Below are 27,447 nucleotides of genomic sequence, written 5' to 3'. Positions count from 1 at the left end.
TTTCAATCGAACGGCTGTAATATGCAACTACCTTCTCCTGTCCATCGATCAGTTGTGATAAAACGCCTCCTTTAGCATATCCGTTCGCATCTGTATCTAGAATAAACGTTGCTCCTGGAATCGGATATGCCAACATTGGGGCAGTGCACAAACGCTCTTTCAATGTTTGGAAAGCTACTTCTTGCTCCTTCTTCCAATCAAAAGTTTATTTTTTTCTTGTTAGCTAGTGGAGACTTTGGGCTACGCTGGCAAAATTTGGTACAAATCGGCGGTAATATGTGCACAGCCCAAGGAAACTTCTCAATTCATGCAGATTCTGTGGTCTTGACCAATCCTTCACTGCTTCTATCTTTTCATTCGCGGTGCAGATGCCCTCCGTCGTTACTTTATGACCCAAGTAACTAACTTACTTCTTGAACAGAGAAACCCTTTTTGGGACATTTATTACATAGTCCAAATTGCCAAAACCATCACCGACACTGAAGGCTGTTTTCTCTTTGTCTTCCTCCTTCATTTCCACTTGCCAGTAGCCGATTTTCAAGTCCAGTGTGGAAAACCATTTCGTACCAAAATAGCTCCTTTGGTCAGTTTGAGTGGTGACTTAGACTAATTGAGTAATCTTACCAGAATGCGTCCATCTTGTGTTGTCATAGCCAGGGTTTTTCCTACAAGTATATTCAGTGCTGATTTGTTTGCTGCTTCTACAACCCACAATTTGTTTGTCCCACAATCTCCATCAACCTTTGCCCAGATGACTGCTTCGGATTTTGGTTGTATTTGCTGACTCTCTTCCACCAGCACTCGTTTACTGCTGTATCCTCTCTCGTGGCCGAAACTAAGTGGCACATCCATGTTCTTATATCGCATCGTCTTGCTTTGCATTACGATCTTGATGCCTTGGTCGTTAAAGAAGTCCACTCCAATTATGATTTCATCAACAATATCTGCCACTATAAAATTGTGTAGTACCGTGACGTTCCCAATTGCTACTTCACATGCTACTTCTCCAATTACCTGGGTGTCCTCTCCCGTGGCTATACGTAATCTTGCTGCAAGCAATGGTCTTATCTTCTTGTTGACTATATCTGATCGAATGATGGAATGGAATGCACCCGTATCTACAGTGTGTAAACGTTCCTTTCCATCCACATGTCCTCCTACAGTAATATTGCTTGACCTTCCAATTTGGGAGATAGAGATTATGGGGCATTCAATTGAGGGAGCCAGCTGTCGCTCCTTGCGGTTGACTCGCTTTAGTTTCAAAAGCGACGCTGTTTCTTGACTCAGTGCATGGGAAACGGTTTTTGCGAATGTGTGTTTTGGGTTTGCATATGTCGCTCGCTTCGTTTCTACGTCCCGTATGCTATTTATAAAACTCTGGATTTTTACCCTATCGTTTTACTCTACGGGTGCGTCCGCATTTGCCAAATGAGCCAACCTTTCAACATCCGAAGCAAACTCTTGCAAAGTCTCATTAGCTTTTTGGTAACGGTTTTGCAATTCTATTTTATATATCTGTTTCCTGTGTTCGCTTCCGTACCGGTGTTCTACAGCGGCCATCAATGCGTCATAACTGTTCCGTTCGTACTCTGGAATAGTCTGTAAGATTTCGGCAGCTGGTCCTTTCAATGCTACGAAGAGTGCATCAACTTTATCTTCAGCATTCCAGTTGTTCACTATTGCGGTCTTCTCAAATTGTAGCTTAAAGACCTGGAAAGGAACAGAACCGTCAAAGGATGGTGTTTTTACCTTTGGATTACTCGATGAAACTGCTAGGCGATTTAGTTACAACTGCTCGATACGTCCTCTAAAAGCACCCACCTCGGCCTCGATTTTTTCCTCAAACTGTAAAATTTTTGTATCTTGCTTCTCCAACTTCGAGGAAATACGTCCTTCTTGCTCTTCCAGTTGAGCAGAGATCGGCGATAATATCTGTTCTGAAATTTGCGCCGACATTTCGGATATTCGTGCCTCTTGTGCTCCAATCTTCGCTGTTATACGGTTCTCTTGCGATTTCAGCTGAGTTTCCATTTTGGATGTTATACGGTTCTCCTGGGATTCTAGTTGTGATGACATGTTGGTGGATGTTTGTGATGACATTTCGGACATTTGTGCCGATATTGCAGCCAATATCATGTTCAGGTCTGTGTTCACCATTGTCTGCGGTGTTTCATTTTTCTCCTCCAATTTTGTTGTCTCATCGCCATCAAGATGAAAGACATACTCTTCCACGTCAATTCCTTCTAATTCCATTGCCTGTCGTAGTCGTTCCTGAAGTTCTAGTTTAATACCGGTTGTATTCAATCCATGGCTCTCCAACTCCTTCTTCAGTTGCTGGATCTTAATTCACTTAACTTTGCCATGTCCAAGCTGTATTCCAAATCTCCAGAATTTATTCAACAATCCCAGTTCTGACGCCAATTGTAACGAATTTACTGCAAATCCTCTTATTTGCAACCCTCTGCTAAGTTCGAATCATTAAACTGTTAAATAAATAACTCCAATATTTAATAATGCAAAATGGCCTTTATTCAAGTGCTTTCAAAATAACACTTCTATTGCTCGAAAGATAGCGTGCTTAATTGAAACTGATTATCGCGCCTCTAGTGTTGTTGCCTTTTATACGCATGTGGTTGTGCGTTGCTTCTCCGCTGCGTGTACGTACATATGTGTAGACATAATGTTTGATTCGTTTATGTAGATACAAGTGACTGTCTGCTTTATTGTTGTTGTGACTTCATTTACTTAGCATCAGACTAGGGAATGTGGGTATCACTTAGTGTCAGTCATATTCGTCGCAATATGTTGAACCTATTTCGCATAAAGCCAACCTGTTTCAGTTAATGACAGGGACTGCTAGTAAAACCGCATGTTAGTTTGTGAAATTCTCATTATATCACCAGCCGGCTCAATTTATAAGATAAAATTTGTCTAAAATAAGTATAGTTTTCGCTGTTTTGTAAATACTGACATACATATTTATATATACAATCTGAAATACTTAAAATTTTTTAAATAATACTAAATACTTAAATTTAAAAATGTATGATGGAATTTTATAAAAACTTTTTTCTCGTATACTGGCACCATGTTTCATTTACTATAGCCCAAGAGAATGGTGTTCACAGCATCTACCCTTGTAATACAGGTTTTTGGTCAATCCATTTCGTTAAATCAACTTGTGGAATATTCTCACAGGGCACAATGGGATTTCTGAAAAAAAAAAATTGTTTTTAGTTTATAGCTAAAAATATATAAATTAAATAAATGTTGCAAATTTTAAGTTCTTGTTCGGAAAAGAAACTGCCATTAACAAGAGAACTCCAGCACATGAACTCTCAGATTTTTAGATCTTACTAAATGCAAAAATGGAAATTAACCCTAGGGTCAGAATACGTGAAACGAAAAGTCCAGGGAAGGCATTGCCCTTATGTAAATATTGAACATGATTAAACACCTGTTTTTATTTGGGAACAAAACTCATAGAAAAAAGCACCAAATTTCAAAAGAAAGGACCAAACTGTGTTTTCTTTATCGGTATATAAATTATATAATTAACAAATTAGTTGTGCTAATGTTAAAACTAACAGAAATGGTTTTGTTCAAACTACAAAAATATAACTAAAGGGTATTTTTATCAAATACTTAATCATATATGAATATACTTAGGGCACAAAGGGCCACATCGAAAGCACTAATAACAAAAACTGCTCAATATTATTCACCTTATTGTATTATTACATTTTTAGGGCCACCCTATGTCTTTCACCAATGAAAAATTGAGCACCTAGGCTTGCTCACCAATTTCTTTGCCCAGCATTATGTTGTTGATTGAAATAAACTTCAGTTTATAACATAGATTAGTTTTAATATGGCATATGTAGTTCAAAACAGTTTGCGATCTTCTGCCTCCTAACTCTGTTGCAGACTCATTAAATCATAAATGAAGCTAAGTAATACTTCGCGGCATTTTCATTCGTGACACTTCACTAAGTCACTTCACAAGTTCACTTTTTCCAAACTGTGGTTTAATTTGATTCTTTATTTTTTATACTCAACTAAGCAGAGCTCACAGAGTCTATTAATTTTGTACGCATAACGGTAATCCGTAACGGCATAAGCTAATCAAGATAGATATAGACTTCTACATATCAAAATGATCTGGGCGAAAAAAGAAATTCATTTAGCCATGTCAGTCCGTCCATCCGTAAACACGATAACGTAAATTTTAGTGAAATTTGGTATGTAAGTTCCTGGGCACTCATCTCAGATCGCTATTTAAAATTAACGAAATCGGACCATAACCACGCCCACTTTTTCGATATCGAAAATTTCGAAAAATCGCGATAATTCATTACCCAAGAAGGATAAAGCGACGAAGTTTGGTAGATGGGTTGACCTTATGACGCAGAATAGAAAATTAGTAAAATTTTGGACAATGAGCGTGGCACTGCCCACTTTTAAAAGAAGGTAATTTAAAAGTTTAGTTGAAGATATCGTGATGAAATTTGGCATCAGATGACGAACACGCCCACTTAAAAAAATTTTTTTTTAAGTCTAATTTTAACAAAAAATTGAATATCTTTACACTATATAAGTAAATTATGTCAACATTCAACTCCGGTAATAATATGGTGCAACAAAATACAAAAATAAAAGAAAATTTCAAAAATAATTCGTATAGAATACTTTTAATGCCATAAGTCCAACAAAAATATACCAATCCTTGTGCAATTTGGTACAGGAATAGACTCTATGACGATAACTGTTTTCTGTGAAAATGGGCGAAATTGGTTGAAGCCACGCCCAGTTTTTATACGCAGTCGACCGTCCGTCCTTCCGCTCGGCCGTTAACAGGATAACTTGAGCAAAAATCGATATATCTTTACTAAAATTAGTTCACGTACTTATGTGAGCTCACTTTATCTTGGTATCCAAAATGGGCAAAATCCGACAATGACCACGCCCACTTTTTCGATATCGAAAATTTCTATACCAAATACGAAAAAATCGATGAAACATGGTGCTTGGATTGGTTTTTGGCGCAAAATACAACCTTGCAAAAAACTTTGTTAAATGGGTGTGACACCTACCATATTAAGTAGAAGAAAATGAAAAAGTTCTGGAGGGCGAAATCGAAAGCCCTTGGAATCATGGCAGGAATACTGTTTGTGGTATTACATATATATATATATAAATAAATTAATGGTACCCGACAGATGATGTTCTAGGTCACCCTGGTCCACATTTTGGTCGATATCTCGAAAACGCCTTCACATATACAACTAAGGGCCACTCCCTTTTAAAACCCTCGTTAATACCTTTAATTTGATACCCATATCGTACAAACACATTATAGAGTCACCCCTGGTCCACCTTTACGGCGATATCTCGAAAAGGCGTCCACCTATAGAACTAAGGCCCACTCCCTTTTAAATAATCATTAGCACCTTTCATTTGATACCCATATCGTAAAAACGCATTCTAGAGTCACCCCTAGTCCACCTTTATGGCGATATCTCGAAAAGGCATCCACCTATAGAACTAAGGGTCACTCCCTTTTAAAACACCCATTACCACCTTTCATTTGATACCCATATCGTACAAACACATTCTAGAGTCACCCCTGGTCCACCTTTATGGCCATTCCTCGAAAAGGCGCCCACCTATAGAACCATGCCCCACTCCCTTCTAAAATACTCTTTAATACCTCCATTTGATACCCATCTCATGCAAACACATTCTAGGGTTACCCTAGATTCATTTTCCTACATGGTTATTTTCCCTTATTTTGTCTCCAAAGCTCTCAGCTGAGTATGTAATGTTCGGTTACACCTGAACTTAGCCTTCCTTATAATATTTAAAATATTATAAAGTGGCAGCCAAGAGACAGTTTAAAAATTAAAATTAAAAATTTTTGAAACACATACATTATCTGCAAACCAAAAAACATACTACATGAATGTTGTATTTGGACTATCTTTTATTTTACTCTCGTTTGGCAATACAAATTTGAAAATTTCCCATATAAATCACGGACAACAATTTTAAAAACAGTTTATATGTTCCTGTCAGAAATTTGCATAATATTTGAATTGGAGGTTAAAAAATAAAAAGTAACAAATGCAAGGCACGATAACCTCCGAAGGGATTTTAGGCCAAGCTTCTCTTCCAATTTTCGTCGTGCTCCTTTTAATTTATCCTACAACATGGCGAGACGGGACCTACATGTGTTATTCCGACTCCGAACGGCATCTGCAAGACAGGTCAGTTTTCACTGAGAAGCTTTTCATGGCAGAAATAAACTCAGAGTGTTTGCCAAATCAATCTCGAGGGGCGACCCCGCTAAGAACAATTGTCTGTAATTGAAAACAAAAAAAAACATTTTTCTAAATTTGCGATGTTACCTTGTCCGAGGCTAGAAACCGGGATCTTCGGTGTGGTAGGAGGCCGCCAGGAGGTTGCCCCACATAAAATATTATACTGAAATTTTACTTAAATCTAATACATTTCGAGATTTAATGATAAAAGTTACAAGAATAACGTTAAATATCAAATAAATCTCTAAATTGAGATAAAGCATAACAAAGGAATCTTGATAGCATTTAGTTATGTATTGATCTTGAGGATCCACCACCTCAGAGCTCAAATCCCCACAATACCAAAAGTCAAATTATAGATACCATGCGTGATGAAGGCAAAGGATACGCTGAGCTTTTTACTGAGTGTATCGGAACAGCATTGTAAGGTACTTACAGTATCGCGGTATACGGAGAAGGTACAGCACTACCTACATCTTCCAAATAAGTTGCCCACGCAGCTTGGGACAATATTCTGGCAACGGGCAAAATTCATCTACGAAAATAAAGAAATAGTTAAGTCCCAAGGATAACAATCCTAACACGCTAGGAGCGGACGGGCTTCAAATCCCTTAAAATAAGGTGATACAAGGAGGACGCCGACGTCACCAAAAAGATGTCAGAGAATAACAAATGCTTGCAAAAGAACCTCCAACACAGAATTTACGCCTCGGGAAGAGTTTGAAAAGGAAAGAAAGCCTTAAACCAAAAGGACAAGAGGAGGACGTAATCGTTATGATTATTTAAATTAATATTAAAACCTAATACAAGTATATTGTTTTCAGAATTTTCACAAGTAATACCTAAGACATTACGTAAATAGTTTATAAAATCTGAATTGCGTGTGCTAGGTACGTGATAAACCACAGAAATTTGCCTTTTTGGGTTAAAGTGCTTCCATTGAATAATTGCGTCTACACATATGTACCATGTACGTATACGAGCAGCGGAGAGTCAATGCACAAACACATGCATATATCTGAGATACTCCTATAAGTATGCAATGAGAAAAACTATAAAATTGTGCAATTGTAGTTACAGCTGAGAAGTTTGAGAGCTGCTGTACTAGTGGATTCTGGAAGCGCCTAGAAGATGCGAGGGTTGAAATCAAAGAGTATAAAAGGCGGCAATTGTAGAGGCGCTGGAATTCAGTTTGATTTGAGTTGTCAAGCAGTTTCGACTAAGACGCTATCTAGTGAGCAAGAGCAGTATTATTTTGAATATTAGAGTTTCATTTGAGCTATCAATCAGTTTGGTTATAAAGCAAGCTATTCGTTGCAAAGTTTGAGTGTTATTGTGAAGTACTTTAATAAAGGCCATTTTGCATTATTATCCTAACAATAACAGCAGAAGGAATTGATGTGGACGAGTATGTCTTTTATCCTGATGGGGACGATACAACAACAAAAATTGAAGAGGAAAATGAAACACCGCAGACAATGGCGAACACAGACCTTAACATGATATTGGCTGCAATATCGGCACAAATGTCCGAAACGTCATCACAAATACCTACCAACATGTCATCACAATTGGAATCGCAGGAGATACGCATAACATCGAAGATTGAAGCACAAGAAACGCGTATATCCGACATTTCGTCGCAAATGTCATCTCAGCTGGAATCGCAGGAGAACCGTATAACAGCGAAGATTGAAGCACAATTGGATGAACAGAAAACACACATGGCGTCACACATAACATTACAACTCGAAGCCCAGGAAGAGCGTATCTCAACGAAGTTGGAGGCACAGGAAACAAAAGCCTCATCGCAGCTAGAGGCTTTTAGTGAACGACAAGATAAAATGGAGGCCGAGATGGATGCTTTGAAAGATCGTATACAGGAGTTGCAACTAAATCGCCCGGCAGTTTCAGCGAGTAATCCAAAGGTAAAAGCACCATCCTTTGACGGTTCTGTTCCTTTCCAGGTCTTTAAGCTACAGTTTGAGAAGACCGCAGCAGTGAACAACTGGAATGTGGAAGATAAATTTGCCGCACTCTTCGTAGCATTGAAAGGACCAGCTGCCGAAATCTTACAGACTATGCCAGAGTATGAACGGAACAGTTATGACGCATTGCTGGCTGCTGTAGAACGGCGATACGGAAGCGAACACAGGAAACAGATATTTCAAATAGAATTGCAAAAGCGTTACCAAAAAGCTAATGAGACTTTGCAAGAGTTTGCTTCGGATGTTGAAAGGTTGGCTCATTTGGCAAATGCGGACGCACCCGTGGAATACACTGAAAGGGTAAAAATCCAGAGCTTCATAAATGGCATACGAGATGTGGAAACGAAGGGGCTACATATGCGAATCCAAAACTAACATTTGCTGAGACGGTATCCCACACACTGATTCAGGAAACAGCGTCACTTTTGAGTAAGCCCGCATACAAAGCTCATCGCGTGGAAGTAGAAAGGCCAGAGTGGGTAGAGGCAATATTGGAGGCACTGAAAGGATCGCAAAAGCGGAGTGAAAAAGTTATGAAATGCTTCAAATGCGAGAAGCCCGGTCACATTGCCCGTCATTGCGATCTTGATCCTAGTAGTTCCAACAGCGTGGGTGGCCGTAAACGCAAAGCTGGAGGAGATGAGCAAGAGCGAGTAAGAGGTAGAGATCGAGAGCTAGATCCAGCTATTGAATCCCTGTGATATCTGTATTGCATATTGGTAGAAAATCGCGCAGTCTTACCGTCAGAGGGAATGTGGATGGCAAAGAACATGTACTGACTGTAAATACGGGCGCATCTCATTCCTTGATTCGATCTGATTTGGTTTACAGGAGAGTAAAGTCATTACCTGGAGCAAGGTTGCGTACGGTCACAGGCGAGTATAACCAAGTCCAGGGAGAAGTGATATGTGAAGTCCTAATTGGGAAGGTCATGGTTTTACACAAATTCGTTGTGGCGGAGATCGTTGATGAAGTCATATTGGGAGTGGACTTCTTGGTTGACCATGACATCAGAATCGATATGCGGAGAAAAATTATGCGCTATAAGAACCAGGACATACCACTTAACTTTAGTTTGGAAAAAGGGTTCAGCAGTAATCGGGTACTGGTGGAGAAGACTCGACAAAGGCCACGAAATTCAAAGGTAAAGGTTGATGGAAAAAATGGGCCAAATAAAGCGAAATCAAAGGAACCTGCGAGAAAAACACTGGCATTGACAAAACCTAATGGACGCACTAAAATGACTGAAAGAATTTTTCAGATGGAATGCAAGGGTGGTTTCAAGCCAGCGCGCACTACTGTTGTGAAACGTCCAGACGATAATGATGATGCAAAGTCAATCCGTCAAGTGCAAGCTCTGCGAAGAAGTTCATTGGCCAAACAACAGAGTGCGAGGGAACGATCAAGACTAATGAGTAGTAAGATGAAACGCAGGTACATTGAGAACAAAAATTCGGAAGGTTTCTTGGAGGGAGATTTGGTACTGTTATACAACCCTCATCGGCGGAAAGGTGTTCCCTCCAAGATTCGGTGCAGTTGGGAAGGCCCGTACAAAGTTGTGAAGAAGATCAGTGATACCATCTATTGCATAAAAACCACTGGGAAACCACGGATTAGAAGAGTGGTTCATTTGGAAAGGCTGGCAGCGTATAGATCGAGAGATTTGTCTGATCGGGAAGATCAGACTTAGGTGGAGGGCAGTGTAACGAATGTTAGCAGCACTGAGCGATGCTATCGTCTCTAAGCCGATGCTAAGCAGTGACGTGCATTCACATCCATAGATCAATCATTATGTATCTACATAAACGAAACAATAATTGCGTCTACACATATGTACCATGTACGTATACGAGCAGCGGAGAGTCAATGCACAAACACATGCATATATCTGAGATACTCCTATAAGTATGCAATGAGAAAAACTATAAAATTGTGCAATTTTAGTTACAGCTGAGAAGTTTGAGAGCTGCTGGACTAGTAGATTCTGGAAGCGCCTAGAAGTAGTGAAGGTTGAAATCAAAGAGTATAAAAGGCGGCAATTGTAGAGGCGCTGGAATTCAGTTTGATTTGAGTTGTCAAGCAGTTTCGACTAAGACGCTATCTAGCGAGCAAGAGCAGTATTATTTTTTATTTATTTATTTATTTATTATTTAAAGTCGACGACAAACTATGGTCGACTGCATAATATAAAAGATATATAAATATACAACTCAAAAGATAAAATTTAAGATATATCGAGATTTCAACAATGTTATATTACAAACAAAGGAATATTAATGAACATTACTCTTTAATTTCAGAATATAATAATAATAAGAAATATGAGCAGAAATAAGATCGTATGCCGAAATCTTATACTGGCGGAATGCATCAGATTCCGCTCAGCATGATTTCGGAATGCAGTGGATTCCAATCTCCCTGTTGGAATGCAACAAGATTCCAATCAGCATGTCATGGGAATCCGGCAGTGCTAAGAGTAGTGTAAAGAGGATACGCCATCACAAGGCATAAAAAAGTAACATGACCTGTGTTGTTGGAATGCACCAGATTCCAATCAGCTCGATGCCTGACCCATAAGATTATACTGCCGGAATGCATACGATTCCGGTCAGTGACTCATGAAAAAGCATGTTTTTTACGTTGTTGGAATGCACCAGATTCCAATCAACACAGTACTGTCTTGTTTCTTCTTAATGATACATGTTGATAAATATTCCTCCATCCTTAAGCGAGATAGTCCTGTTTTTTATGGAAGGAATAAAATGCCGACAAATTAAATTAGCTTGTATCTCTTAAATTAGATAGGCAAGTATTGCATTACGTATAGTGGCAAAAGTACATTCAAAACTGATGCAGCTATGCAAGTCATTGTAGTGCGCGCACCAGATAAGAAGAGGATTATTTTTAGCAAAGTTTCGTCGACAAAGGGGTAAATAGAAAGGAACGTAGTGTCTGGATACTCTAGGGGGAACCGCAAAAAACAAGCGGCTGAGGAGGGCCGCAGAATCAATTTCTCCAATAATGAGCTTATGGATGAACAATACCCCCAGTAATATTCTCCGATTTTCCAGAGTGGGTAAGTTAATAAGAAGAAGTCTACTTCTGTATGGAGGAAGGTGGATATCAAAAATTGCTTTTGAACTGACTCAAGACGTTTTATATGCTTTTGAGAAACAGGGGACCAAACGCATGAGCAATACTCGAGTATTGGACGAACCAGCGATGTGTAAAGAACCTTAGTGAGGTACGGATCATCGAACTCTTTAGCCCATCTTTTAACAAATCCAAGTAAACCCAACGCTTTGTTGGCTATAGATGAAATATGCATGTTAAAATTCAATTTCGGATCAAAAAGGACACCTAGATCATTTGCAATAGATATACGCTCCAAAGGCGTACCATCTATTACATAAGATTTCAATGCTGGCTTCACTCGGTGAAATGTCATATGCTTACATTTAGAGCAATTTGAAGCTAGTAAATTTGTTGTGCACCAACATTGGAACAAGTCCAAGTCGGCCTGAAGAAGAACCAAGGAACTCAAATCGGTAGGACAGTAGGTGTAGTAAAGTTTTACATCATCCACATACATTAAAGTAGGGGAATATAATATTGTCTGTGGCAAGTCGTTAATGAAAAGGGCAAAGAGCAAAGGGCCTAGATGACTTCCCTGGGGTACGCCGGAGGAAACTCCGAACGATTCCGACAGATTGCACTTGAACAGGACTTTTTGGGTCCGGTTAGATAGATAGCTTTTCAGCCACATTAATAGGTGAAACGGGAAGCCCAGTAAATCAAGCTTATGAATAAGCAAGTCATGGTTGACGGTATCAAAGAGCAAAGGGCCTAGATGACTTCCCTGGGGTACGCCGGAGGAAACTCCGAACGATTCCGACAGATTGCACTTTGGGTCCGGTTAGATAGATAGCTTTTCAGCCACATTAATAGGTGAAACGGAAAGCCCAGTAAATCAAGCTTATGAATAAGCAACTCATGGTTGACGGTATCAAATGCTTTGCTGAAGTCCGCGTAGATGACATCCGTTTGCTTGTTCGCTAAAAATCCTTCCATAACTATAGAGGTGAATACAAGCAAATTTGTAGTGGTTGACTTTTGACGAATAAAACCGTGTTGGCATGGAGATAAAAGACTAGAACACTGATATTGGAGTTGGCTGGTAACAATCTGTTCAAAGACTTTAGGAATGACTGAAAGTTTAGCAATACCCCTGTAGTTTTCAACTTTTGACCTACTACCTTTTTATGCAGGGATATAATAAAATACTGTTTCCAAAGTGCCGGGAATGACGCAGATCCCAGAGATAGCTCAAATAATTTTAAAATAGGCTCATACATGTTTTCGGCGCAGTACCTAAGCACGCAACTAGGAACACCGTCCGGTCCCGGAGAAAAGGTGGGCTTCAAAGATTGAAGACTCTGAAGAACAATATTACCATCAGTAGCAGGATTCCTAATGTAATTCGAGCTATCTAAGCGATAGGGATATTGACCGGAATGAAAACCACTGGATGAATACAGCAACGTCGTCATCAGTGCAAGCTTTTTTACCTCCAAAGGTTAATGAGGAAGGATACCCAGAAGTTTTCCGCTTTGAATTTACGAAACTGTAAAACTTTTGTGGATTTCTAAAAAATTGGGCTTTACAACAACTCAAGTAATTTTTATGACAAAGCTGATTAAGACGGCGAAATTTAGAACGAGCTATTAGATATTTAGAGAGGTCTGCAGATGCTCCAGATTTCTTGAATCTCTTATAAAGCCTAGATTTAATGTTATTAAGTCTGATAAGTTGCCTTGAAAACCAAGGGGGCTTATTCGAACATAGGGTATAGCGAGTAGGAATGCAGGTATCAAAGAAGCGATCAAGCGTGCTGTAAAATATAGAGATAGCCGAATCGAAATCAGTGCAAGCATAGAGATCCGACCAATCATGGGAAGCCAACAGATCATTGAGCATAATGAAATTCGCTTTGTAGAAGCATCTAGATCGGGGACGAGACTGTACTTGAATCCTACGGGGTAGGCTGATATCAAGTGATATCTCTAGCGTAGGGTGAAGAGGGTCTTCTGGAAGGGATAAAGGTGGTATTTGCGTAAGGGCAGTACCCACCGAGCCATCCACAAATACTAAATCCAGCATTTTATTTCCACTATTTGGAACATTGTTAATCTGTAAAAGAGATGAGTCTAACAAGCAATTGAGAAACTCATGTTGAGCAGTGGGAGTTAAAAAGTTTGAATCACTTATATTAACCCAACTAACTGTTGGCAAGTTAAAGTCTCCAACAACAACAAGTCGATCGTTATCTCCCAACTGCGAATGTAAATCGCAGATGGCCGAGCTAGGACTAGCATAACCATCCATATCCGAACGAGGTGGTATATACGAACAGCAAACAATTACGCTATAGGTACCGAATGAAAGCCTAACTGCTATGAATTCGATATGAGAGATATTGTCCAGCGAAATCAACTCAGATGATAGGTTAGATTCAACAACAATAAGGACACCTCCCGCTCTAGAGATGCGATCACGCCGATAAACAGCATATTTATTTGAAAAAACCTCAGAATTGTAATTATCAGGCTTTAGCCAGGTCTCCGTAAAAGCTACAACTTGTGCAGAAAAGTTGAAAGAATTAAGGAAGAATGGAACAAGTTTTGATCGTAAACCACGAACATTTTGGTAATTAATGAGAGAACGGGACAGATCAGCAATTAACTTTGTGTTGTTATTACTGTGTTCGTCATACCGTTTTTTGGCTGTAATAAAACAGGTTCGGCCCTCGCCTTTCTTGTGAACATGTGAACCACAGTATGCTTAGGCCAAAAAGAGGAATCAAGTACCTTATCGAAATATTCATCTGAAAGGTATATTTTAAATGAGGAGATGTCTCTCTCATATTTAAGTTAAATTTATACACATTGATGTTACTAGTGGGTGCAACACCAAGTTTAGAGCAAACGTAATGAGCAATTTCATTTTCGGTAAGCGAGACGTGTAATCGGGAGACAAATACAGCCCTACGATTTTGAATAGTAGAGTTTCATTTGAGCTATCAATAAGTTTGGTTATTAAGCAAGCTATTAGTTGCAAAGTTTGAGTGTTATTGTGAAGTACTTTAATAAAGGCCATTTTGCATTATTAAATATTGGAGTCATTTATTCAACAGTTTAGTGATTCGAACTTAGCAGAGGGTTGCAAATCAGAGGATTTGCAAGTAAATTCGTTACAATACTATTGATGTTAAGATAAAGACAGATTAGATTATTTAATTGATACTTTCTGGTTTTCGATTTGCTTAAAATATAGCTTTTATATGCATTCCTTACTAAACGCAGCATGGTTTACATCAGTCTCTATAATTTTTTTTTTTTTTGGGACCAGCTCACAACAGTTTACACATTATAATGTAGGCAATCTCTGAAATCGTGATTACCTACACATTTACTACATGCTTTTTTATTGATACACTAAACCGCCATGTGATTGAATCCCAAGCATTTAAAGCATCTAAATACTCTTTCATACCTAATAGTTATGCAAGAGCCCCATTATACATTGACTCCCTTTTGTTTAATAATAAATTCGTATGTTTCTATATATGTTTCAACAAGAGTATTGAAACATTCTCTTCGACTGAAATTTTCAAAAATCTTTATAACTTTGAATTTTCCACCCTCACATGTGCTATTTTGTTTTGTAATGCATTCTATCAATCGCTAACTGCTAAGCCTCTTTGTTAAACCAATTATGTTGGAGGCATAACCTCCAATTTAATTGCATGTTAAAACATAAAACTTAATCATTTCAAAATTAAATATAATATTTGAAAAAAAAATTTATTTGTATTGAATTTGTAATGATATTTGAAAACCTATCCTAAATACTTACCTTTACTCAAAATACTTACCTATGCTTAAAAGATTTACTTTATTTCAAAGCAATCACCTTCTATATACTTACCTTTGAACCACCCTGTAAAGAAATAGTTAAGTACTTACCGTTTACTAAATATTTTACATTTTGTTTTATAAAAACACATACATACCTACATATAATAACATATTTTTATGAAGTTTGCTGACTCTTAGCGGTGCTGGAAAGAACTAATTAGTTAGTTCGATATTTACCATTCGACTGTCGTTACCTTTTCGCAGAATATTCGATTGTGTTAAAGTTTTGAGAAGAGTGAATTAAAATCTAAATCGATTTATATATCTATATAAATAAGTAAAGTGAAAACAAAATTTTAAATAAAAAGTGCTAATCTAAAAATATACATACAAATATATCCAAAATTAAGCGCTGAAAATAAGAGTGAAAAAAGCTGTGGAAAAAATGTTTAAATAAAAAGTGCAAGGATATATATACATAAAAGGAAATAATAAAGCGCTGAAAACAAAAGAAGGAAAAAAGATATACATAGTGTCTTGTTGCCCGAAGAGGGAAATATTTCGTTTTAAGCAGACCTGTTAAATTTGAATTAGCTTTAGTAATCAATTAATTAGACGCCTATTTTAATGGCAAATGATTATTTCAATTGTTTTCCGTAAAAAGCAATTACTAATTGATTACCAGTAGAAAAAAATCAAAAACAAATTATGATTTTTTCCGATTATTGAAAAAAATAAAAAAAAAAATAAAAAATAATCAAAAGTAATCAAAAAAGGCGCTTTTGATTACTTTTGATTATTTTTGATTTTTCGATTATTTTTGATTTTTATACTCAGTTGAGCAGAGCTCACAGAGTATATTAACTTTGATTGGATAATGGTTGGTTGTACAGGTATAAAGGAATCGAGATAGATATAGACTTCCATATATCAAAATCATCAGTATAGAAAAAAAATTTGATTGAGCCATGTCCGTCCGTCCGTCCGTCCGTCTGTAAACACGATAACTTGAGTAAATTTTGAGGTATCTTGATGAATTTTGGTATGTAGGTTCCTGGGCACTCATCTCAGATCGCTATTTAAAATGAACGATATCGGACTATAACCACGCCCACTTTTTCGATATCGAAAATTTCGAAAAATCGAAAAAGTGCGATAATTCATTACCAAAGACGGATAAAGCGATGAAACTTGGTAGGTGAGTTAAATTTATGACGCATAATAGAAAATTAGAAAAATTTTGGACAATGGGCGTGGCACCGCCCACTTTTAAAAGAAGGTAATTTAGAAGTTTTGCAAGCTGTAATTTGGCAGTTGTTGAAGATATCATGATGAAATTTGGCAGGAAAGTTACTCCTATTACTATATGTATGCTTAATAAAAATTAGAAAAATCGGAGAACGACCACGCCCACTTATAAAAAAAAATTTTTAATGTCAAATTAAAAAAAAAGTTAATATCTTTACAGTATATAAGTAAATTATGTTAACATTCAACTCCAGTAATGATATAGTGCAACAAAATACAAAAATTAAAGAAAATTTCAAAATAGACGTGGCTCCGCCCTTTTTCTTTTAATTTGTCTAGGATATTTTTAATGCCATAAGTCGAAGAAAAATTTACCAATCCTTGTGAAATTTGGTAGAGCCTTAGATTCTAGGACGGTAACTGTTTTCTGAGAAAAAGGGCGAAATCGGTTGAAGTCACGCTCAGTTTTTATACAAAGTCAACCGTCTGTCCTTCCGCTCGGCCGTTAACCCGATAACTTGAGCAAAAATCGATATATCTTTACTAAACTCAGTTCACGTAATTACCTGAACTCATTTTGTATTGGTATAAAAAATGGCCGAAATCCGACTATGACCACGCCCACATTTTCGATATCGAAAATTTCGAAAAATGAAAAAAATGCCATAATTCAATACCAAATACGAAAAAAGGGATGAAACATGGAAATTGGATTGGTTTAGTGACGCAAAATATAACTTTAGAAAAAAACTTTGTAAAATGGGTGTGACACTACCATATTTAGTAGAAGAAAATGAAAAAGTTCTGCAGGGCGAAATCAAAAGACTTTGGAATCTTGGCATGAATACTCTTCGTGGTATTACATATATAAATAAATTAGCGGTACCCGACAGATGATGGTCTGGGTCACCCTGGTCCACATTTTGGTCGATATCTCGAAAACGCCTTCACATATACAACTAAGGGCCACTCCCTTTTAAAACTATCATTAATACCTTTAATTTGATACCCATATCGTACAAACACATTATAGAGTCACCCCTGGTCCACCTTTACGGCGATATCTCGAAAAGGCTTCCACCTATAGAACGAAGGGTCACTCCCTTTTAAAATACTCATTACCACCTTTCATTTGATACCCATATCGTACAAACACATTCTAGAGTCACCCTGGTCCACCTTTATGGTGATACCTCGAAAAGGTGTCCACCTATAGAACTAAGGCCCACTCCCTTTTAAAATACTCATTAACACCTTTCATTTGATGCCCATATTGTACAAACAAATTCTAGAGTCACCCCTGGTCCACCTTTATCGCGATATCTCGAAAAGGCGTCCACCCATAGAACTAAGGCTCATTCCCTTTTAAAATACTCATTAAGACCTTTCGTTTGATACCCATATTGTACAAACGAATTCTAGAGCCACCCCTGGTCCACCTTTAAGGCGATATCTCGAAAAGGCGTCCGCCTATAGAACTAAGGCCCACTCCCTTTTAAAATACTCATTAAGACCTTTCATTTGATACCCATATCGTACAAACAAATTCTAGATTTACCGCTGGTTCACCTTTATAGCGATATTTCGAAAAGGCGTCCACCTATAAGAACTAATGCCCCCACGACTTTTAAAAAACTCATTAACACCTTTCATTTGATACCCATATCGTACAAACAAATTCTAGCGTCACCTCTGGTCCACCTTTATGGCGATATCTCGAAAAGGGGTCCACCTATAGAACTAAGGCCTACTCCCTTTTAAAATACTCATTAACACCTTTAATTTGATACCCATATCGTACAAACAAATTCTAGAGTCACCCCTGGTCCACCTTTATGGCGATATTTCGAAAAGGCGTCCACCTATAGAACTAAGGCCCACACCCTTTTAAAAAAACTCATTAACAACTTTCATTTGATACTCATATCGTACAAACAAATTCTAGCGTCACCCCTGGTCCACCTTTACAGCGATATCTCGAAAAGTCATCCACCTATAGAACTAAGGCCCACGCCCTTATAAAATACTCATTAACATCTTTCGTTTGATACCCATATCGTACAAACAAATTCTAGAGTCACCCCTGGTCCACCTTTATGGCGATATCTTGAAAAGGCGTCCACCTATATAACTAAGGCCCACGCCCTTATAAAATACTCATTAACACCTTTCATTTGATACCCATATCGTACAAACAAATTCTAGAGTCACCCCTGGTCCACCTTTATGGCGATGTCTCGAAAAGGCGTCCACCTATAGAACTAAGGCCCACGCCCTTTTAAAATACTCATTAACACCTTTCATTTGATACCCATATTGTACAAACGCATTCTACAGTCACCCCTGGCCCACGTTTATGGCGATATCCCGAAAAGGCGTCCACCCATAGAACTAAGGCCCACTCCCTTTTAAAACACTTATTAACACCTTTCGTTTGATACCCATATTGTACAAAAGCATTCTAGAATCAACCCTGGTCCACTTTTATAACGATATTCCGAAAAGGCGTGCACCTATAGAACTAAGGCCCACTCCCTTTTAAAATACTCATTAACACGTTTCATTTGATACCCATATCATACAAACAAATTCTAGAGTCAGCCCTGGTCCACCTTTATGGCGATATCCTTAAATGGCGTCCACCTATAGAACTATGCCCCACTCCCTCTTAAAATACTCTTTAATACCTTCCATTTGATACACATGTCATACAAACACATTCCAGGGTTACCGTAGGTTCATTTTCCTACCTAGTGATTTTCCCTTATTTTGTCTCCATAGCTATCAACTGAGTATGTAATGTTCGGTTACACCCGAATTTAGCCTTCCTTACTTGTTTTTGATTATTTTTGATTTTTTTTTGATAATTTTTAATTATTTTTCTGCTTTGTTGAAAGAAAAATTCTCGTTTGGTGCATGCACGGAATAATTTCTTCATACAAATACATTTTAGGATGCAATATTAAATCGTAACCGCTTATCGGGGCAAATATATACGTGCAACATACGTGCGGCCATCGTGGTGTGATGGTAGCGTGCTCCGCCTATCACTCCATATGCCCTGGGTTCGCACCCCGGGCAAAGCAACATCAAAATTTTAGAAATAAGGTTTTTCAATTAGAAGAAAATTTTTCTAAATGGGGTCGCCCTCGGCAGCGCTCCGGGTGTATTTCTGCCATGAAAAGCTCTCAGTGAAAACTCATCTGCCTTGCAGATGCCATTAGGTGTCGGCATAAAACATGTAGGTCCCGTCCGGCCAATTTGTAGGGAAAATCAATAGGAGCACGACGCAAATTGGAAGAGAAGCTCGGCCTTAGATCTCTTCGGAGGTTATCGCGCCTTACATTTATTTTTTTTTAACATATAGGGCGAATGGTATATGAGCGTTGATCTAAACATATTCTCCGGTAAGTATATATACATGTGCATTATTACACTCATTATATAAAATAATAATGGTTTCATCCTTAAGTCAAGCCAATTTTGTTTTGTATACAAAATTAATATATCCAGTATTTTGGATTACGTTATGGCTATGCACTGATTGTTTTGTAAATACAAGTACATAAGAGGTTGTACCGGTATATCGTGAGCGCTTATCAATGGATATGGGTACATATGTAAGTTAAGGAACATGACTCCACTCAAATCAGGTGGCCAATATAAATAAATTCTTTAAACGTTGCTATTTGATTTATTTACGAAATCCGTTGTAACATTCCATTCCCACATACTGACATTGCGTTAGCCAGCTGATGCAATGCCAGGTGTAAAATTACTAAAGTATCACATTAAGATAGGCATCCTATTCAATATGCCTATTGTAAACTTATTGTAAGTTATAAATAAGAGTAAAATGTAAAGCTTAGTCAGTTTTTGAGCGGAATTGAAATAAAGTGCAAGAGTTTTTTAAACAACTCAATTTACCCAAAATAAACTTTAATTGGCGATCCTGCCAGGAGACACGCAGTGATAGCCTGTAAAAAGGTTGCGTGTCCTCTGGAGTGAAAAAAAAAACACTGTAAAAATTAAAATAAAACAAGTATCTCTAAAAAGGAGAGAAAAGAAAAAAAAACACTTTAAAATTAAAGCAAACAAAAAAATGACCGAAGAGTAAATTTTTGTTGTGTCTTTTCGATTAAAGGACATTAAGAAAAATCGTTATTTTCCTGAAAACCAATGTGCATTTGTATACAAAACAACGGCATATGTATAAAAAGCAACACACGATTGTTTGCATATACAAACGGAAGTTCGTACAAGATTGAGTGAAAGCAATATTGGCCAAAAATATTTGTCACCTTACAAGAAAACTAAAAACGCGAAGTACGTAGCTCAGGAAAGTGAAAGGACCACCAACATATGTACAGCAGCATTCATCCACAAAGCGAACAAGGATCAAATAGAAGGACGATAATCCAAAGACGAAGAAGCGTAAGCTAATTAATAAAATAGTTAAGGTATATGTTAATACATAGTATGGATAAATAATTATTTTTATGTACATATAAATTAGAAGATTATAAAAGTGAAGGCAAAACAAGAAGAGATAAAGCAAAGTTAAAAAATAAAATTTATATGAAGTGCTAAAAGATTGTGAAAGAAGATTTTAAAAGGGTATATAGATCTGGATTCTTTGATAGAAGATTTGACAAAAATGTCATTAAATAGTAATAATAGTACCACTAATATGGACGTAATATCTAGATTGATTGCCGCTAGTACGACATCATTACGAACGGAAGTAGAACAAATGAGGCGACAGATACAGGCCATCAACACCAATGATGCTGTGACCGAGTTTGTACCCGAACAAATAGATTCAAATATAAATTGTGACGAATTATGTAAGTTGGCGCGAAGTAGCCAATAATTCCATGTCCTTGTACACAAGGGGAAGTAGGAAATATTTCGCGGCGTTAACAATTTTATGGAATAAAATCACCCGTGAAGCCAATGATATACTGACCAATCACGGAACAATTTTGAATTTCGACGCAATTTTAAGTCGTCTGGACTTTGCCTTTGCTGACAAAAGGCCAAGTTATATAATCGAACAGGAGATGAGTGTCCTGAGACAGGGATCGAAATCCCTCATAGGTTTCTATAATGAGGTTGACGAGAAGTTGACGCTTCTCATAAATAAGACCATAATGACTCATGAGACAAGCTCACCCATAACTAAAGAGCTAAACTGTAAAAACAGAGCCACTGCTCTGCGGACCTTTATAACTGGGCTTAATCACCCATTAGATCAAATATTGTTTACCTTGGCACCGAAGGATTTGCCAAATGCCCTTGCCAAGGCTTAAGAGTTAAATGCCAATCAAATGAGGTTACAATTTGCTTTGCAATATTCGCAAAGCCACCCGCAGAAAAGTTTTAATTCATCTCTCCACAGACTTCCTTATAATAATCGGAGAAGTCAGGAGTTTCAGAATAATTTGAGGTACCCGCAGAAAAATAGTCCAATATTCTGCGACAATAAAAAAACCCGTCCAGAGCCAATGGATGTAGATCCATCCCTGCAAATTGAGAATAGGCCTAGTAATAGATATATGCCACAGGGAGTTAGAAACAATTCGCAAAACAACAATTTAAATAAAAGAGTTGGAGGTGCGCAAGTCAGTGCGCAACCACAGGAAAAAGTACAACGAGTAAATAATATTAATGAAGGCCATTTTTAAGGCCAAAAGTAAGCTTGCCATATATATATCTGTATGCCCCAGCTATAGAAAAGATTTTGAAATTTTAGTAGATACAGGTGCAACATCCTGTTACATCAGGAAGGGAATTTATAGGAATCCAAAAGAATTGGATATTTATAAGAGGATAAAAACCATTAATGGTTATACAATAATAAGATTTTACCACGAAATTCATCTGTTTGGTGTTAAGGAGATTTTTTACGAAATTGATAACTTGGAGTCAGATCTCCTTATAGGTTATAATTTATTGCGGAAAGTCAACGCTTTAGTGGACCTGGAAAACCAGAAGTTAATTGTTAATAGAATTGGAAAAATTTATGAATTTGGGGAAAGGAGTGCTATGAAGCACAGTTGTGAAAAAGAAAGTGAGGTTGATAAAGTGAACTTTGTGGAACAAAAATGTTCCACAGCGCCAGCCGACGGTAATACCGGCAATAGTGCAGATAATATAAAAAATAGAACAAATGTGGAACAAGAACGTTCCACAGCGCCAGCCGAAGAACGTACCAGCAAAATTCCAAATAATAAAATAAGCCCAAAAGAGGGCAATATGAAGAATCTTCGTCAGAAGATAATTGATGTTATAAAAAAAGAACATGAAGATGTTGATTTGGATTTACCATTCAATACAGATATCAGAGCAGAAATTCGCATGGATGAGGAAAGAACCATTTGGTCCAAACAATATCCATATCCAATATCTGTTGATAGTTTTGTTAATGAAGAAGTCCAAAGTCTATTGCAGCAGGGGATTATAAGGGAAAGTAAGAGTCCATATAATTCCCCATGTTGGGTAGTTCCAAAAAAGGGAATTAATAAGGATGGAAGTCCTAAGTTACGCTTAGTGATTGATTTTAAAAAATTATTGAAAAAACTATTCCGGATAGTATCCGATGCCGAATCCAGAGATCATACTTTAAAATTTGGGGGAATCAAAATATTTTTCAACGATAGATCTCGAATCTGGATTTCATCAAATATTAATGAGAGAAAAGGATATTGAAAAAACGGCGTTCTCTATTAATAACGGGAAGTATGAGTATGTGCGGATGCCCTTTGGCCTTCGCAACGCTCCCAGCATATTCCAACGGACTATGAATAATATTTTGCATGAATATATCGGGAAGTTTTGTCATGTCTACATTGATGACATTATAGTATATTCACGTAATTTGGAGGACAGTTGAAACATTTAGAATTGGTAATAGAAGTACTGAAAAAGGCCCATATGAAAATATCTCTAGAAAAGTCTAGGTTTATCGAGCAAGAAGTTGAGATTCTGGGATACATTGTATCTCATAAGGTCATTAAAACCGATTCAAAGAAAATAGAAGCAATAAAAAATTATCCAATACCAAGAACTCTACGTCAGGTTAGAGGATTTTTATGTTTAACGGGATATTATAGGAAATTTATAGAAGGTTATGCTAAAATAGCAAAACCAATTACAAAATATTTACAAGGGGAAAATGGTAAAATCTCCCAATATAAATAAAAAAAAATATTGTCAATCTAGACCAAGAGGCAATAGCTGCTTGCGAAAAACTAAAGGGATTGTTGTGTCAGCAGATAGAATTGATACAACCAGATTTTACAAAAAAATTTGTTCTAACAACAGATGCATCAAATGTAGCCGTAGGAGCTGTGTTATCTCAAGAGGGGAGACCAGTGACTTTTATTTCAAAAACATTAACCACGACTGAAAAAAGCTATGCGACAAATGAAAAGGAATTATTTGCCATTGTGTGGGCATTGAAAAGTTTACGAAATTACCTTTATTCGGTGAGAGATTTGGAGATTCACACCGACCATCAACCATTATCATTTACAATTTCTGAAAGAAATCCAAATATCAAAATGAAGAGATGGAGGGCATTTATTGTGGAGTTTTCCCCAAAAATTATTTATAAACCAGGGGCAATAAATGTGGTTGCAGATGCTTTATCCCGGCAAATTTTAAATAATGTAACAGAGTCGGCAAATGATGAAAGTAACTCAAGCAACTCTTTAACTAATACACAACATTCTGCAGAAAGTAGTGATGAACATCAAATTGCTGCAACAAAAAACCATTAAATCATTTCAAACAGCAAATCCTTATTGATAAGGGTGCTAGAATTACTGCCTTGGAAACCATATTTCCATTTAATAACAAACGCTTTTTGATCGAATATGATCAACCTGAAAATATTCTTTCGGTTTTAACAGAATATTTGAATCCAAAATTGGTTACCGCAATTTACTGCACACCAGAGGTGCTTTATGGAAATAAATATGTCTTAACAGAAACTTACCCATCGACAAAATTTATGCATTCTAGATCTTTCCCTAATGATATTACTAATAGGGAGGACCAAGCGGCTATTATAGAACAAACTCATAATCGCGCACACCGCAATTATAGAGAAAACTTAAAACAAATCAAAGATCAGTACTATTGGCCCGAAATGTACAAGCAATTTAAACAATATTCAAGAAATTGCGAAGTATGTAACAAGAATAAATACGACAGGCATCCGAAAAAGACTTCAATTGGGGAAGTTCCAATACCGGAAATAGAGGGAGAACAAGTACATATTGATATTTTTTATGTTCATCATTTGAAATTTATTACTTTCATTGATGCATATTCTAAATATTTGGTAGTAAATGGAAGATAAAACTAATTTGGAGGAAAAAGTAATGGAAGTTATCCAAAGTTTTCCTGAGTTAAAGGAAATAACGGTTGATAATGACCCTGGGTTTATTACAATGCAGTTTAAATCTTTAATGCATAGATTAGGAATAAGAATTATTTTTTGTAGTCCAGGTCATAGCACAACTAATGGACAAGTTGAAAGAGTGCATTCGACCGTAATAGAAATGGCGCGTTACATTAAACACGAATATAATTTAATAAGTTTTGCTGAGTAGATATATCGTGCTGTGCATCAATACAATAAAACGATTCACTCAGTAATAGAAGAAAAACCATTTCAAAGATTTTTTAATAAAGTGCCACTTCATGCAGTTCGGTCAAAGCTTTTGACTGCGCAAAATAAAATGTTAGATAGGGAAAATAGAAACAGGGTTAGTAAAACATACCAACGTGGTGATGTATATATGAAAAGATTATAGGGGAGAGAAATAAGCTAAAACTTAGATTTAAAAAGCAAGTGGTAAAGGAAGATTTAGGAAATAAAGTTAGAATCAATTATAAGAATAGAATAGTACATAAAGATAACATTAAATCTTAACTTTAATTACAGGGAATGGAGACAATCATATTTCTGGCATTAATTACTATAGTAGGGACGGATATAATCCATTATACAAGAGAAGTTTATGTATTAATAGAAGATGGAGACATTATACAACGACTTTGGTGACTTTTCCATGTTACAAATTTAACTTATTTTTCCGAAATATTACTACTAGACGAGGAGGATTAAAACAAAATTTAGGTTATGATAATGTTAGGGAAATTGACATACGTGACGAGTTTCATATCAATATGGACCCAGAAATAGAGCTAATACAGACGTTGTTGGGGCAACTACAAAAAAACGGAGAGACGTTTAAAAAGAGGAATTAATGAATTAGGGACTTTATGGAAGTGGATATCCGGTACCCCGGATCACGACGATTTAGTTTTTGTAAAGAATAAATTAAACGAGTTAATTTTAAATAAAAACAAACAATTTATGACAAATTCATAAGTATTTAAAGTTATTTCTCAATTATCAGAGACAATAAAAAACGCAAATAAAAATGATCATGCTACAACTAAGGAAACGTAGGAATAAATTTTTACTAAATGAATTACAGAATATTATTCATACAATAACTTTAGGAAAATTAGGAATTTTGAATCCATTAATTTTATATTTAGATGAAATTAGAGACATTATTGCAAACGAACATGGACGATTGAGTGTGACAGATTTAATAGATATTTCTAATTTTAAAATATTACAGAATAAAGATTTAATAGTTATTTATATTAGGTATCCAAAATTTTTTTTTAGATTGTAAATTTTACGAAGTAAGAGCAATAGCTAAGCAAGATGGTAAGTTATTTATCGAAAAAGAGATTGCAAAATGTGAGAATCAATATGTTAATGTTAAAAATTGTAACAAAGAAATAGTGAATGTATGTTGTGAAATAAATCTTAAAATTCTTGTTTAGTGGATATTTTGCTAGGAAAAATGACTAGATGTATAAAAATTAAAGAAAGGAATAAAGAAATTGATGTAATAAGAGATGGTGATATTTTAGTTTCAGGAAATTATACTGTTGACAATCATAATGTAAATGGAGTTTATCTCGTAACTTTTAAAAATCAGTCAAAGATTGACAATGTAACTTATGAGAACACAGATGCAAAAATATGGAAATATGTAAAAAATAATACATTCAGTAGCTTTGAAATTGTTAAATATATAGAATCTGAAGACTTAAATTTAAAATTTGAAAATATAAACTTTATTGATGTAATAAAAGGTGAAATAAAATCAAAAACCCATATTTTGGATAGGTTTAATAATAGTAACAGTTATATTTATGATAATAGTATTAGTCAAAGCTGCTAATCAATACAAAATATTTAAGCAAAGAAAACAAACTGAAATTAATGAAAAGATATTTAAAAATTTAAGTTCTCAAATTGAAATATTAACAAATTGGCTGAATTAAACAGGGACGTTTCATCTGAAGAAAGGGGGGAGTAAAGGAACATGACTCCACTCAAATCAGGTGGCAAATATAAACAAATTCTTTAAACGTTGCTATTTGATTTATTTACGAAATCCGTTGTAACATTCCATTCCCACATACTGACATTGCTGATGCAATGCCGGATGTAAAATTACTAAAGTATCGTATTAAGATAGGCATCCTATTCCATATGCTTATTGTAAACTATTTGTAAGTTATAAATAAGAGTAAAATGTAAAGCTTAGTCAGTTTTGAGGCATTGAAATAAAGTGCAAGAGTTTTTTAAAAAACTCAATTTACCCAAAATAAACTTTAATTTGTATGTACATATCAGGCATGCTTAACCAACGAACCGATATCATTTCGTTACGATAATCAACATTAATAAACGAAACGAAATGACTTTGTTTCGTTTATTAACGTTAATTATCGTAACGAAATGATATCGGTTCGTTGGTTAAGCATGCCTGGTACATACCCACCTACAAATTATCGTGTCTATAACAGTGATGATAATCATGGTACATTTGTACTTTTTTTGGTACATTTCGCTTCCTGAAAGTACGTTGG

At 36.4% G+C, this 27,447-nt stretch overlaps 1 protein-coding gene across 4 annotated transcripts in view; it reads right to left on the bottom strand.

Annotated features, from left to right (window-relative positions):
* Nucleotides 1-2,901: 2,901 nt before the first annotated feature.
* Pxd (Peroxidase) overlaps nucleotides 2,902-27,447 on the bottom strand; it is a 1,822,298-nt gene continuing 1,797,752 nt past the window's right edge. For all 4 annotated transcript variants that reach the window (XM_067760232.1, XM_067760234.1, XM_067760233.1 and 1 more), the window contains one exon: nucleotides 2,902-3,213. In XM_067760232.1, coding sequence (XP_067616333.1) covers nucleotides 3,132-3,213 — 82 coding nt within the window. In that variant the 3' untranslated portion in view covers nucleotides 2,902-3,131. The remainder of the gene's footprint in view (nucleotides 3,214-27,447) is intronic.

The sequence above is a fragment of the Eurosta solidaginis genome, chromosome 1 (genome assembly GCF_040869045.1).
Source record: "Eurosta solidaginis isolate ZX-2024a chromosome 1, ASM4086904v1, whole genome shotgun sequence".
NCBI lineage: Eukaryota > Metazoa > Arthropoda > Insecta > Diptera > Tephritidae > Eurosta > Eurosta solidaginis.
The sequence above is the reverse complement of the archived record's forward strand: the minus strand, read 5'-3'. Positions and strand labels throughout refer to the sequence as shown.